Genomic DNA, 14,901 nt, shown 5'->3' on the forward strand with positions numbered 1-14,901 from the left:
AAGGGTGCGAGTAATAGTGCTAAGGGTGCGAGTAATAAAATATTTCTTGTTGGAAGGTGGAAAAATTGGCTAACGCTATTTTTAATGAATTATAGCGTTGCCAGGCGCTTGGTTTTTTGTGCGTTGTTTGAACTGTGTTTGTTTTGCCGTTTAAGTTTAAAGAAATTGAAGTTAAATATTTACTAAAGTTGAGATGAAAATCTTTAAAATACATTTAAAAAATTTATTAAATCTAGTGAACGCACACATTTGCATAAAAATGAATGTTTTAAATCTATAATCAACTTCGTTAAAGTTTAAAGAAATTGAAGTTAAAAATTTACTAAAGTTGAGATGAAAATCTTTAAAATACCTTTAACAAATTTGTTAAATCTAGTGCATAAATATGAATGTTTTAAATCTATAACAAACTTCAAATCAAATTAAAAAAGCGAGTTGAATGGAATTTGTCATGCCTTAAATTAAAATGTTCAAGCTCTCAGTCCGGTGCAGTCGATTTCTAAACAGTTTTACCGTTGCTTTAAGTTGCCTTCCACGTCATGTTCTGCCCGTTTTATTTGATACTGGGTGCCATCTCCATCCAAGCAGCCAGCTTAAAGAATTTAAAGAATCTGATTGGAATAGAGAATGAGCTGTTGCAAAACTTTCGGGGTTATGCCAAAGAGTTGGAAGAGAAAATTAATAATATCGATGCGTAAGTTAACTAATTAAAAGTATGTACATATAATTTACATTAGAATCTTTTACTTAGAGCTCTTGTGGACTATAAAAAAGATATGGTGGAAGCTACGAGTGATCCCGAATTGTTTTTATCAAATCCATTAAATGCCTTTAGACTAATGCGTCATATGCATCACGATTGGACCAATTGGCAAATATATCTGAAAGAACAAGTGGGCACCGAACAAGTGAGGAATATACAAAGACTACTCTCAAAGGCTCCTGCTGGCAAAGCTTTTAATAAGGCAGTGAAAACCCTACAAAACATAACAAAGTATTACGATTATGAGCCAAGTTTCTTGGTCAACCAGAAAGAATTTCACAGGTTAACTTGATTTATGTTTAATTGAAATTTAAAGTAATCCTTTTATTATGAATCTAGTGAATTGTATCTTTCTCCCTTGGACTGCTATCACATTGGAATTGAATTGTACCAGCAACATAAGTACTTTGAGGCAGCCAAATGGTTAACGGCTGCAGCGGATAACTACACGTCATCCGAATATAGTGATCTATATAGTACGATAGGAGTTCCTCGTTGGAAGGTTTACCAAATGCAGTCAAAAGTATTTCAGAACTTATGTGGGTATTCCTTTAAAATATTGTCACCTGTGAGAAGCAAATAATAGATAATTGTTCTAGATTGGCATGAGAAGGCATTAGAGGCATTGAATTCAGCTATTAATTTGGATCCATACAATGTGGACTTGCTACAGCAACAAAGAGAACTGGAACTACATGGACTGTACGATCCACAGAAGCCTCTGCCAGTACCTAAGGCAAAGGTCAGCCCATTTCAGAGGCAATGTCGAGAAAATTTTCCTCTCAGCAGCGACCTATCCTGTCAATATACAACCATGGTATCTCCCTTTCTGGAATTGGCTCCCCTGAAGCTTGAAGAAGTTATTGAAGAGCCCTATACAATGCTGTACCACGATATCATCTCCTCCCACGAGATTCTTCACATCAAAGCTGCCTTCAACAAGTGTCCCTCGAATGCTAAATTTAAAATGAATAATGGTCTCCTTAAAGGATGTTCCATTTCAGATCGTTTTAGTATGGTGACAAAACGCATTAATGAGCTTACCAAGGATATGACAGGGCTAACTAAGGATATGAAGAATCTACATGTTTTAAGATATGATCAGCTTTATAATGCAGTCAGGCTTTTTGAGTTATTTAAGACATCTCCAAAGGTTTGTGTTTTTTTTTTTTTTAATTTTTTGTTTATATACCACATAATTTTATTTATTTTGCAGTTTGCCAAACTAGATTTTGAAGATATTGAGGCCACTGTGATTATTTTCGTAAGTAGTCAAATAAATGAATATTTCTTTGATGAAGTTTCTTCGGTTTCTAGCTCAATGATGTCAAAGTGGGTGGAGCTCTTACCATACCCAATGAAGATATAACGATCTATCCGCGTTCAAGAGATGCGTTGGTAATCTTTAATGAGGGATATTTCGAACACATTATCTGTCCAAATGTAGTTGGCTCGGGACTAGGTGATTATCTCATTATTCGCTTTACTAAAAAGATTTTCATAAATTTCTCATATCTCTTGCCCGCAGTGATCGTAAAGTTTTTCCACATTGAGGAAGACGAGTATTGAATTCAAATTGTTGAATTGATATCTGAGTGCGTTTAAATTTAAACACATAAATTTAATAAATACACTTACTTTTCTATAGCAAACATTTTCCTATCGCATTACCCATTCTATAATGGATTCCTTCCGTAAATAATTGACTTTTTCACACTCCAATTAGTTTTAAAAACTCCATAGTTTTTTGAAAATTTGCATCAGTTAAGATTCGGTTCTCCTACCACGATGTTGCCACTTAAGAGTTTTCTAATAATCCTCATTATCTTTAAAACGAGTCTAAGTCATTCGGAAATAAATTATATGACTTTGCCAATACACAAACAAAAACTGCTGGAAATTGATTTAGAACTAATTGGGAATCTCGAACGATATGCAAACAAATTACAGGAGAAAATTGATACGCTACAAAGGTATATTAAGGAGAATTCGATTCAAAATTTTGAAATAATTATTGTTCTGATTACAAAAGGTTAGCCGATGAGATACGCCAACCACTGATTGAAGCCGAGGGCAGGCAGGAGGAGTATCTTGGCAATCCTTTGAATAGTTTCCCACTTGTACGTCATCTTTACTCAGACTGGGATCTCGTGGAGGAGTTTATGGCAAATCGAGTTGGTCAAGGTTTGTTTTATGGTTGTATTTTTAGATCCATTAACTATACTGTTGAAATTTCCAGAACAAATTGATTTTCTGAAAGAGAAGCTATCGGAATTACCACTACCAAAGGATCTGTCAGCTGCTACAGAAGCTATCTACCGCATTGAACTTGCTTATGGAGTAAAACCATCTGATTTGGCCAAGGGTCTGATAGATGGCGTACATTATGAGTGAGTTTTTATCACAGAAAACAATTGAAAATGTCTCTTATAAACTGGCATCATTGACTAGTTCAAAGCTCTCATCATTAGACTGTTATGTCATGGCCACACATCATTTTGGTCTTGGAGATTACTCAAAAGCCAGCCAATGGCTGACTGTGGCCTTGGCCTTGATGAATTCCTCCGATATGAAGATAAACAGTGTATTTAAATACAAGCGATCTGATGTTAGTTTAATGCTTGCCCGATGCTTTCTAGAAATGAGTTAGTACAAGTATCTGATCATTATTCCATTGTCTAAAGATTAATATTTAATTTCCAGGTAGTGAAACGGAAGCTCGCTACGTTTTAAGCAAAGAGGTTAATATGACTACTAAAGAAATAGATATTAAAATTAAGCAACTCCAACTGGTAGGTGACAATAGTTATCTTCAACAAAAATATGGCCCAGACCATTTATTACCAGAAGGATTTAACGCGATTTGTCAATCTTCACACAAACCAAAACCAACAAGACTTCATTGTCGATATAATACCACAACGACGCCATTTTTACGTCTGGCTCCTTTCCGTATGGAAGAATTATCCCTAGATCCTTACATAGTGGCATATCATAATGTTCTGTCCGATGAGACACTTGCACAAGTGGACCGCTTGAGTGCCCCTTTGCTTAAAAAGACAGTCCGCCTGCTTCCTGACGATATCGATTACGATGTCCGAACTGTCGATAGTGCGTGGTTTCCGAATGATGAGACTCCGCCCACCAAAGAAAATGATGCACTTATCAAACGCATCATTAACTTTGTGTCTGATTTGACAGGTCTCAATGCGGATTTGTCTTCTAGCTTTCAGGCCGTAAGATATGGCTTTGGCGGACACTACTCACCACATCATGATTATTTCAATGAGTCCATACATCAAACACAAGTTAATGGTGATCGTCTTGCCACAGTATTGTTCTATGTAAGTTCTGCAAATTACGATATTTTCTCTTGTAGGCAATTCCTAATCAATTATTTGCAGCTCAACACTGTAAAACATGGCGGAGCCACTGTATTTCCTTCACTCAATTTAAAAGTTCCAGCCGAAAAGGGCAAGGTACTCTTTTGGTACAATCTCGATGGAGAGTCATTTGATTTCGATGAAAACACTGAGCATGGAGTGTGCCCGGTGGTAGATGGCATAAAACTAAGTTCGTAATTAACATAGTCTTCAATTTGTTTACTATACTTGATCTTTTTTTTAGTTCTCGCATCTTGGATAAACGAGTGGGACCAAATGTTCATTAAGCCCAACTATCGTCAAAGAAAACAAATTTACTAAAAAAAACTATTGTTTACCTTAATCAAACCAAGCCTAATGTAGAAAGACGTGCTATTTGAAATAATTTGAATAATTCAGCAACTGTATAACTATTTGGACTATGGACTGCTCTTCATTAAATGGAAGAAGTAGTAATAGAAAGAGTTACTTTTCTACAGGAAAGATTTTGTTTTCGCATTACATATTAAATAATTGATTCTCTTCGTAAACGATTATTATTTTCACACTGTAATTAGTTTAAAATATTCCATGTTTGTTGGAAAATTGCATCAGTTAAGATTACATTCTCCTACGACGATGTTGCAATTTAGAACGTTTCTGATAATCCTAATTATCATTAAAATAACTTCAAGTCAATGGGAAATAAACTATATGAGTGTGACAACCCACAAAGAAAAATTGCTGGAGATTGATTTAGAACTAATTGGGAATCTCGAACGATATGCAAACAAATTACAGGAGAAAATTGATACGCTACAAAGGTATATTAAGGGGTGTTTGATTCAAAATTTTGAAATAATTATTGTTCTGATTACAAAAGGTTAGCCGATGAGATGCGCCAACCACTGATAGAAGCCGAGGGCAGGCAGGAGGAGTATCTTGGCAATCCTTTGAATAGTTTCCCACTTGTACGTCATCTTTACTCAGACTGGGGTCTCGTGGAGGAGTTTATGGCAAATCGAGTTGGTCAAGGTTTGTTTTATGGTTGTATTTTTTAGTTCCATTAACTATACTTTTGAAATTTCCAGAACAAATTGATTTTCTGAAAGAGAAGTTATCGGAATTACCTCTACCAAAGGATCTGTCAGCTGCTACAGAAGCTATCTACCGCATTGAACTTGCTTACGGAGTAAAACCTTCCGATTTGGCGAAGGGTCTGGTAGATGGCGTACAGTATGAGTGAGTTTCTATCACAGAAAACAATTAAGAAGGTCTCTTATAAACTGGCATCATTGACTAGTGCAAAGCTCTCATCATTGGACTGTTATGTCATGGCCACGCATCATTTTGGTCTGGGAGATTACTCAAAAGCCAGCCAATGGCTGACTGTGGCCTTGGCCTTGATGAATTCCTCCGATATGAAGATAAACAGTGTATTTAAATACAAGCGATCTGATGTTAGTTTAATGCTTGCCCGATGCTTTCTAGAAATGGGTTAGTACAAGTATCTGATCATTATTCCATTGTCTGAAGATTAATATTTAATTTCCAGGTAGTGAAACGGAAGCTCGCTACGTTTTAAGCAAAGAGGTTAATATGACTACTAAAGAAATAGATATTAAAATTGAGCAACTCCAACTGGTGGGTGACGATAGTTATCAGCAACAAACGTTTGGTCCAGAGATTTTATTACCAGAAGAATTCAACGCGATTTGTCAATCTTCACACAAACCAAAACCAACGAGACTTCATTGTCGATATAATACCACAACGACGCCATTTTTACGTTTGGCTCCTTTCCGTATGGAAGAATTATCCCTAGATCCTTATATAGTGGCATTTCACAATGTTTTGTCCGATGAGGAGATTGCGCAGTTGGATCGCCTGATTGCGCCTTTGCTTAAGAAGACATTCGCCATAGGCCCTGACGATGATTATGACGACACTGCCCGTACTGCCGATGGTGCCTGGTTCCCTAATAATGCGTCTCCGCCCACCAAAGAAAACATTCAACTTATCGATCGCATCATTAACCTTGTATCTGATCTAACAGGTCTCAAAGGAGATGAAGCTGATAGCTTTCAGGCGGTCAGATATGGCTTTGGTGGGCACTACACACCACATTATGACTATTTAAATATGTCAATAGATCAAACGGCATTATATGGTGATCGCCTTGCCTCGGTTTTCTTCTATGTGAGTTCTGCAAACGATGAAATTCCCTTTTCTAATCAATTATTTGCAGCTCAACACTGTAAAGCATGGCGGAGCCACTGTATTTCCTTCGCTCAATTTAAAAGTTCCAGCCGAAAAGGGCAAGGTACTCTTTTGGTACAATCTCGATGGAGAGTCACTTGATTTCGATGAAAACACTGAGCATGGAGCATGCCCGGTGGTAGATGGCATAAAACTGGGTTCGTAATGAACATAATATTCAAGTGTATTCTATTTTGCTTGATTAAATTATTGGCTTGTTTTTTAAGGTCTGGCATCTTGGATAAACGAGTACGATCAAATGTTCATCAAGCCCAATTATCGTCCCAGAAAGTAAACTTACAATTAGTGGAAGACTGTTGTTTCCTTTAATCAAACCGGTAAGTGTTATGTTATCTTTGTTTTACTCTAAAGGATAAATAAGCTAAATTTTGAGAAATAGTATCCATCAATCCATCAATGAGGGATACAAATCTTATATCGACTTTTTGAATTAAGTGTAAACTTTGATTTTTAATTCTCTTTATCTATCACCAATTACAAATTGGCTCTGTTTTATTAAAACAGAATTATTTAATTCTTTGCATTCCATTGTCTGTGATTGCTTTTTCATGTTACCAAATTTATCTCCTAAATAAGCCCTTCTCGAGTTATCTATGGACTTAAAATTTCATTTTCACTTTGATTGTGCAATTTTCTTCTAAGATTGATTGCTGTCGGGCAATTTGTCTTGATTTCACCTATTCAAATGAAGTGCCCGCCGAAGAAAGGTAACAGCGGTAATATATCAAAATGTATAAACAAAATGAAGATAAGTGAGCGGATGGAGATAGAATTCTGCGAATGAGGAGCAATTCGCATACGTGTGCCTCTGCCTGATTGCATGTCCTTTGCCTATATGTGAGTAGGTGTGAGTGTGTGTTTGAGTGTCTTTGTGGGTGTACGTTGCGTGTCCTTCTGTACTTGACTTAAATTGCTTTTTTCAATGCCAACGGCTGCTGTTGCCCTGTCACATGCGGAGCCAAATGTCATTTCTGCAAAATCCCTCAAGTCGTTCGTCTCCTGCTATTGTTGTTGTTGTTGTTGTCTGTCTGTCTGTGTCTTTTCGTGTTTGGGAAAGAAAACATTGTGCAAAATATACACATATACATAGATGTATGATTATATATTGTATAGATCTACATACATAGTTATATGTTCTTGTTGTTGTCGTTGGGCAACATTTTTTAGCGGCTCCTTAAATTGCATTGGGAAATATGGTTGGGCGATTTTGCAGACTGCCTTGGCAAGACAATGAACAATGATTCCTGCTCCCACAGGAAGAACGGTAGCTTCCGAATGAGTTTTGGGCTAAATGAACATTTTCCTTGCACCTTTCAACTTGTGCATTTCGAAAAGGGGTTAAAAGAAGCTCAGATTTTAGGCCCAATAAATAAATTTACAAATTCTATTATATGATTCGATCTTTTCACCGTTTAAGAACATTTAAGACGAATGTAAGCCAGGCAGATATCGAATTAGCTGAAGTATAAACCAAATTCCTATATTGTAGAGTAATACCATCATTTTCTCTGCTTTCCACATTCATCTCGGAATTAGTCAATCGTTTCATTCACCATTTGGCCATCCTACGGAAATCAAATTTATTATTAAGTATCTGTAGGTATATTCCGTTTCATGTTCACATTCCGTATTTGCGGAGATTTCAACATTTTTCTAATAAAATTAAAATGCCAACCATTTTCACTTAAGTCGCTGTGAAATGCGATATAGCCTGGGATGAATCTGGTAAAAAATTAGCAACAATTTTTCAGCATCGCATCAAAACGCGCAAAACGAAGACTGTCAACTGTCAACCGCATCGTAAGCGTAAGCGTCCCGCATCCTACGCAGCCCAATCCCATTCATCCTTAATGTTCCATCATCCCACATACCACTGAGCCCCCTTGAAAAGGCAGGCACTTATCAACAAGCTGACTTACTTTGCCGCTGCTTATGCTACACCTTGTTACACTCCACCTACCACCGCCCACCCCTGCCATCGGCCTGCCTGCACCACACGGCACTTTGTCATCTCGACGTGCCCCGCCTGGATGTGGATGTGAATGTGGGAGTGGATGCGTGTGCGGGCGCTGAGCCCTAGTCTGGCCTCACTTGGCTTGGGTAATTTGATATGCTGTTGGCTTACATTTTTTATTCACCACAAACGATTTACTTCCGCGCAGCAATTTGCTTTAAATTTTTATTTAAACAACAATATGCAGAAGCAGATTGAGATTGAGATTGAGATTTCCGCAGATTTCGGTAAACAAATGGTTTGTTTGCTCGATTCGGAGTGGTAATATGAACACTTGAGCATAATCAGCATCTATCTCTCTTCACTCTGTGGTTGTCAACAGCCACAACTTGAGTTTCACCTTCATCCAGGATGTGCGTAGCAGCACTGCAGCATTCCTTGAGTCTCAAGGACTTGGCCATGTCCGCGGGCTGTTGCAGAAGACACTCGAGAAATTAATTTGCCGCAGTTTCCAAGAACAAGCTAAAGCAGATGGGTGTGGCTGTTTTCTTTGCCTTGGACTTTTCAGACATGGCTACCTTTTTTTTTTTTTTTCTACTATTTTTTATTTCCAGTTTAAATTGGTTTCGTGTTCGCTATCTACTCATCTCTCCCACTTGCAGATGGACAGGAACAGACTAAGAATGAATCAGTTGCCAAATCTTTAACTTGAAATTAAATGCGGTTAATATTATTATCATTCCACTCCTGATTTGAGTTTTTAGTTAATTATTAACAATTTTTTTTTTTGTTTTTGTTCATTTATATAGCAATTAGTTAGATATTCTTAAATCTGAAATCGATTAATAAAGATCTGTAGCTTTGCTCTTAATCATATACTTATTATAGTTAATACAGTTCTATTTTAAATTAAAAATCGAATACTATTCAGTGAATGTCAACTACAACTCGCTTTTTTAGAATCCTATGTCCTTTAAGTTGTAAGACGCCATTTAATCACAATTCACAGAATCCAAAAACGTTCGATTTTCGAATAGTTTTCTAAGAACTCAAAGCATTCGAAACCCGAATGACTTTTGAATCTAATCTAATAATTCATGTCATGGGAATTATTAAAAACATAAAAACTGAAAAGCAAACATTTTGAGTAACTTGCCACAATCTATTAAAAATTATTGTTTTATTTAATAATCTCATTAAGAATCATATTTTGCTCTAAGAAATCGAATACAACTTTCTTCTAAGGAATCTCAAAAAAGACCAAATTAGTGTTAAGGATTTTAGCAAGCCTTCATTTCCTTTTGCCATCGACTTCATTTGAATCCTTGTACCTTGACAAATTGCCACTGAATCTGTCAACTAAAGAATTTGTCTTTTCGAATTTAAACACTTTAAAAATTGTTTTTAGAAACAAAAAAGAATGTAAGCTTAAAAACCAGTTTCGACTCCTGGCGTTAATGGCTGTTTTATGGCCACTGGCTGTGGTCCCTTTTTGGTGTGGCAGCTGCTGTTGCCGTTGCCAGAGCAAATATTTTGCCCATGCAATCGAGTCGCGGTCATGGCAGGAAGACGGGGGCTACGACTAAAAATCTAATCTATGCAAGCAGCAGGACACACACACACACACGTTCACGCACTCTGAAAGAACTATATTTTTGTTTTGTTTTTCTCCCCGTTGGCCACATTTTTTATTGTTTTTTGTTTTTCTCTTACTTGTTGTTGTTGTTTTGCATTGGAAGCTTAGCAGTTAATTGCCCCTTGAAGAATACCTATATGGACACAAAAGCACTTTCAGCGGGTCAGGACAATTAAGCTGGCATCCATAGAGTGTGAATGTGTGTGAGTGTGCGTGCGTGTGCGTGTGTGTGTGTGAATGTTTGCGTTTTAATCGGTTTGACTTTGCTTCTGACCTGCGGGGCAGGCAATAACAACAACACCAAGAACAGCATCAGCAGCATCAGAAGCAGGAACAAGGACAAACAACGTTGCGAGTAGCCCCGCAGCAGATTGAATCCTAATCGAGGTTTTGACTTTGGTTACGTTGCGTAAACACGCAACAACCGTAGTACATGGACAGAAACTCACATTCTCACCCACACTCACCCCTCTTCTACAGTAAAACCTAGCTATGTGCAGTTTACTGTCTCTTTTCATCTTTTGAAATGTTAGAGCTAAGATATACAACTACTTTTTAAGTGAATATTTTTATTTTAATTCAGATTATTTAAAAAGAGTTGTTACTTTTTCAAAGAGGACCATTTTCCTTTGCATAGTTAACACTGTACACACAGGCTGCAGTTTATTGTAGCATACTTGCAGGGGCATCTGTTGTTTGCTTGTCATTTCGACATTTCGGGGAGGCAATTTGTGACCGAACTGCCTACACACACACACACACACACGCATGGACTGAACACATAGGTAGACCTCTACAAAATGGGGCAACTGTGTATTGTCTGCTGCAACTGCAACTGCAGCTTGCGGTTTTTGCCCCTTTTCGGGATATCATTGAGCTGCAATTCCCTTACAACTCGACATCATGGCTCTTTTGACTCATTTCCGGGCATACATATGTTGTCTTGGCTTTAAATGGCGCTTTTAATCATCAAGTTGTTGGTGGCAAGACGGAGATTGACTAAAAAGTTGTTTCAATATTGAACTAAGGCGTGTGCCACAAGGCAGACCAAGCTGGTGGCAGCATCAGCAGCAGCAGCTGTTGACTTGACGACAACTGTGTTCAGCTCACGTAGATTGGGCGCAGACAAGATACTGCAGAAACAAGAAACGAGTGAGGGGGAAAGGTTGGCAACTTTTGACAGTTTAAAGTTTGACACTCCGATTGCGGTTGTTGGCAACTCCTGTCTGTGTGTGTGTGTGACTGTGACACAAAAGGCGCCATGTCTTCAGTTCAGTTTCTCCCTTCTTTGCGTATGCAACAATGCGCTGACTTGACTTGACTTGTCTGTGTTTCTACCCCCCACCCGCCCCATCACCCCATCGACCTTCACATGTCTTGGCAAAAAACTTGAACATCACGTAAGCATTTCACTTTGGGTTCGTTTGGTCATCATCCCTTTTACAGACTGACTTCCTATGCAATGTTCTTACTCTTGCCACCTCCTTCTCCTCCTCCACCCACCACTCTATTGGGCACATTTGTATTTGCTACATACTCACACACACACATATGTACATACATACATCAATTTTAGTTATTTCTTCTATATATTGTTTAAATTTGCTTTTACTTTTCGTTGCCCGTTGCCCGTTGCGTTGTTCTTGGTTTGCTGAAAAGGTCAGACATTGTCAGTTAAGTGTCCATGTTCATGTCCAAAATGTGCTTCTTTTTCTTCTTCATTTTTTTTTTTTTTTTTTTGTCTTGTGTTTCGAGTGCTTTTTATAATTTTTCTTTTTACTGTTACTCAGCTCTTTGGAACCCAAACCAATTTGTTCTTCTTTTTTTTCTTAGCACTTGTCTTTGAACTTCTTATTGAACGACTTTTGGTTAGGTGTCAATGTGCAAAGTAGAATTATGGTAAATGGTATTGGAAAAGTTTCAATCAGTTTTTCCTCTTCTTCTTGTTGTTAGCACTAAATGGATATTACAATTTTAACTTGGACAGCTTAGAGTAGGCAATCAGAGGATTGTAAGAGAAAATGTATATCAAAACATTGGAATATCATTCCAAGTGAACTTCAAAAGAGTTAAATCACAAAAAAAGAGGAGATTACTTAAAAATCTCGCATCGCATTTCGATAAATACCAAAATAGATCCAATTTTGATGATATTTCCTCTATAAATCTTTGATTGGCAAATTACCTTCTAATAAATGGAAATTAAGAATTAATACCAGCAAAACACAATCGTAAGTAGAATAATAATTTGTTCACTTAAATGTACATTAGAATTCAACATATATCTATGTATGTATGTATTTTTTGTTTCCGTTTAGCATCTTCTTCCCTCTTTGCCCATCTTTGCTTGTATATTTACTGCTCTATCTCTCTGTGTAGCACACCGTGACATAAATTACAAAATCAACAACTAACACAAAAATGGGATAAAAATCAAGTTTTGATTTATTGGCAAAATGCTTCTTTTTCTCCAAGTCCTCCCCCCTCGTGGCTTCTAGACCCAGACTCCTAAGTAGACAGCTCAAAGGCCTAAATGTAGGAAAAACAACAGGAACAAGTAAACCAAACAATGACAGGCATTTTGATTTGTGACTTGCGACTTTTCACGTAGCAAGGGGCACGCCCTCACACGCACATACAAAAATCAACATAAACAAAAACACAAGAAAAAGCAAAAATATGAAAATAAAAATCACGCAACAGGATATTGAAACGTCACACATATGCCACAAGTGCGAGAAGCACAGGAGCGAAACAGGACTTCATTCGGCATTAAAACTGTCAGTGGCGCAGATTGCCTGCGGTGGCTAAGGACACCTTCACACATGATTTATTTGCAATTGCAATGCAATGGTATGGTTTGTGCCATGGCTTGGAATGGCAATGCAGGGGAAAGTGAACCATTTGTATTTTTTTTGTGTATGTTGTTGGTGGCAAAAAACTGCGTCAAAAAATTTGTAAACAGTTGCAGTTGGAGCACGTCGCGCTTGCCGTTTGCCTGCGGGGTTGCGAGAGTCGCGTCATGGCCAATTGTCAGCCCAGACACAGAGCAGAGGTCGACTGATTGGAACCGGGTTTTCCTTTTTCTTCATGGCATTTCGGTGGCTGCAGCTTCTGTGCTGGCGAACGTGCAGCGAAAGTTTAAATAAACACAAGTCTCTCTTTGGGTTTTCTTGTTTTCTTTTTTTTCGGTAGGAAAAAGTTTATGGAGGCGGGAGACATGCGGATGTCTTCACATCAAGCTAAAGTTAAAGTTCTCATCAGAAAAAATTCTAGCGAAATTGAAGAGTAACCAGAATAGGCCAAGACTATGTATGTATGTTTGTGTGTGTGTGTGCGTAGCCTGAAAGCATATCCATTTCACGCACAAGTGCCATAGAGAAGCAACTACATAGATGGAGGAGGAGGCATGAGGAGGCTGTGCCTGAACCGTGTGTCAAATCCATTAACCTTCTGTTTACTTTTCTACGTCCGAGACCAAGTCGAAGTGAAAGTGAGAGTAAAAGTGTGTGTTCTCTGTGCGTGTGTGTGAAGAAATTTGATATTTTCTCTAAATTGCGTTGCACACTTGAGGCCCTTACTTGACCATTTCAACGAAATAGTAGATGGCAAACTCCTTGCTCACTCCCTCCAGCCATGTTAACCTCCACAGCCCATTCACATAAATCTTACCTAGGCAGCTCCATTTGCGGGAAGGCATTGAGCTGGACGGGGTAAGAAATGGAGCAGCAAATGAACAGAACACAATCAAGTAACCTCCAAAAACAAAATGAACATTAAGTTGACGTAAATTGTGTTCCATTATATTAACACATAAGCTAGGAACGAAGGGGACCCTGATATGTAGCTGTTAGGTTTGGGTGAAAAGCTCTACCCAATTAACCTTCAGTTAGTACTAATTACTTTGTTATTGGTTGTGTTTTTTCCCTGTTTAGCCAAAACAAAGCATTCTTTTTAATTGACGAATAGAAATATATATATGAAATCTTGCAAGAAGGGAACTAAACAATTAAAACTATTGCTTAATATTTTTACTTTAGAAGCTTAACTTTCATGGACTTCATGAGTCTTAAATGAAATTAAAATCATAAATCTTTAGATAAACCGAATCTGAGCGCCAGCAATAAGTAAATTAAAAGTTTGATGAATAACAATAAAAAATAAAAGAACAGAAAAAGTGAGAAAAAACCTTAAATGATTTAAGCACTTTATCAGACATCAAGACGACAAAAACCATGAATTAAAAAAAAAGAAACAAAAACAAGGTGCCAAGAAGACACTGGCCAGGAGCTTAACTGTAACGCTTCTTGGTGATTATGCAGCATAATTTATGCAAGTAGCAGCAACAACAACAAACCAAGGGGGGAAAAAATTCAACCAGCAAGAAGCAGCACAATGGCTTTTGGCCAAAATAGAATGGGTCAGAGTCCAGCAGGACAGGTCTAGGCAACGGCGACTGGCGCGAAACTGAAACTGATTTAATTAAGCAGGTGATTAAAGTTGATGCCGGTTATTTGTAGCAACAAGGATTCCACTTCCTGTTGCTCGTCCAGTTCGTGAGCATGAAAAAGTGAACGAAAAGTTTTGGCGCCAGGGTAAGCTGCAAACATTTTCCCCCATTGGCAATGCAAATTTGCTGGTTTTAGTGTGTAACAACGTGGCGTATGCGCAACTTTTTGTTTCCTTTCAGCTGTTAATTGAATATTGTTGTTGCTATTGCTGTTTTTTTTTTTTTTTTTTTTTGTTGGTTTTTGCTGTTGTTTGTTTATTTTAGAGCCAAAGGTCGAAAAGTAAAATCAACGATAATTAAAATTCAATTAGAAGAAAAGGCCAATGGCAAAAGATTTCACAATTATAAAAGAATGAAAAACAAAAACCAAAGAAAAAAACACTTTAATCAAACATA

The 14,901-nt window shown here is 37.6% G+C and overlaps 2 protein-coding genes across 2 annotated transcripts; both read left to right on the forward strand.

The window, feature by feature from the left end:
• Positions 1–423: 423 nt before the first annotated feature.
• LOC137582074 (uncharacterized) lies at positions 424–4,676 on the forward strand. Its single transcript, XM_068296503.1, has 13 exons — positions 424–694; positions 752–1,045; positions 1,103–1,302; positions 1,363–1,916; positions 1,980–2,027; positions 2,081–2,206; positions 2,528–2,736; positions 2,796–2,947; positions 3,003–3,153; positions 3,215–3,408; positions 3,467–4,107; positions 4,168–4,336; positions 4,391–4,676. Exons 1-13 carry the CDS (start codon positions 540–542, stop codon positions 4,465–4,467), a joined length of 2,970 nt encoding a protein of 989 aa, XP_068152604.1. The 5' UTR covers positions 424–539; the 3' UTR covers positions 4,468–4,676.
• A 32-nt stretch (positions 4,677–4,708) lies between these two features.
• On the forward strand, positions 4,709–8,558 carry LOC137583161 (prolyl 4-hydroxylase subunit alpha-2-like). The gene is made up of 8 exons (XM_068298075.1): positions 4,709–4,949; positions 5,009–5,160; positions 5,217–5,367; positions 5,429–5,622; positions 5,681–6,324; positions 6,374–6,542; positions 6,612–6,722; positions 8,157–8,558. The coding sequence occupies exons 1-7, from the start codon at positions 4,840–4,842 to the stop codon at positions 6,677–6,679; spliced, it is 1,488 nt and encodes a 495-aa protein (XP_068154176.1). The 5' UTR covers positions 4,709–4,839; the 3' UTR covers positions 6,680–6,722; positions 8,157–8,558.
• Positions 8,559–14,901: the final 6,343 nt, after the last annotated feature.

Source organism: Drosophila tropicalis, unplaced genomic scaffold, assembly GCF_018151085.1.
Source record: "Drosophila tropicalis isolate 14030-0801.00 unplaced genomic scaffold, ASM1815108v1 contig_859, whole genome shotgun sequence".
NCBI lineage: Eukaryota > Metazoa > Arthropoda > Insecta > Diptera > Drosophilidae > Drosophila > Drosophila tropicalis.

Excerpts from the sequence above, each read along its gene's own strand:
- LOC137582074 (XM_068296503.1), top strand. The coding sequence starts at position 540 with ATGTTCTGCCCGTTTTATTTGATACTGGGTGCCATCTCCATCCAAGCA. Across the intron at positions 3,409-3,466 it reads CCGATGCTTTCTAGAAATGA|GTAGTGAAACGGAAGCTCGC; the intron begins GTTAGTACAAGT and ends TTTAATTTCCAG. Across the intron at positions 4,337-4,390 it reads GGTAGATGGCATAAAACTAA|TTCTCGCATCTTGGATAAAC; the intron begins GTTCGTAATTAA and ends TCTTTTTTTTAG.
- LOC137583161 (XM_068298075.1), top strand. The coding sequence starts at position 4,840 with ATGAGTGTGACAACCCACAAAGAAAAATTGCTGGAGATTGATTTAGAA. Across the intron at positions 5,161-5,216 it reads GGCAAATCGAGTTGGTCAAG|AACAAATTGATTTTCTGAAA; the intron begins GTTTGTTTTATG and ends TGAAATTTCCAG. Across the intron at positions 5,623-5,680 it reads CCGATGCTTTCTAGAAATGG|GTAGTGAAACGGAAGCTCGC; the intron begins GTTAGTACAAGT and ends TTTAATTTCCAG.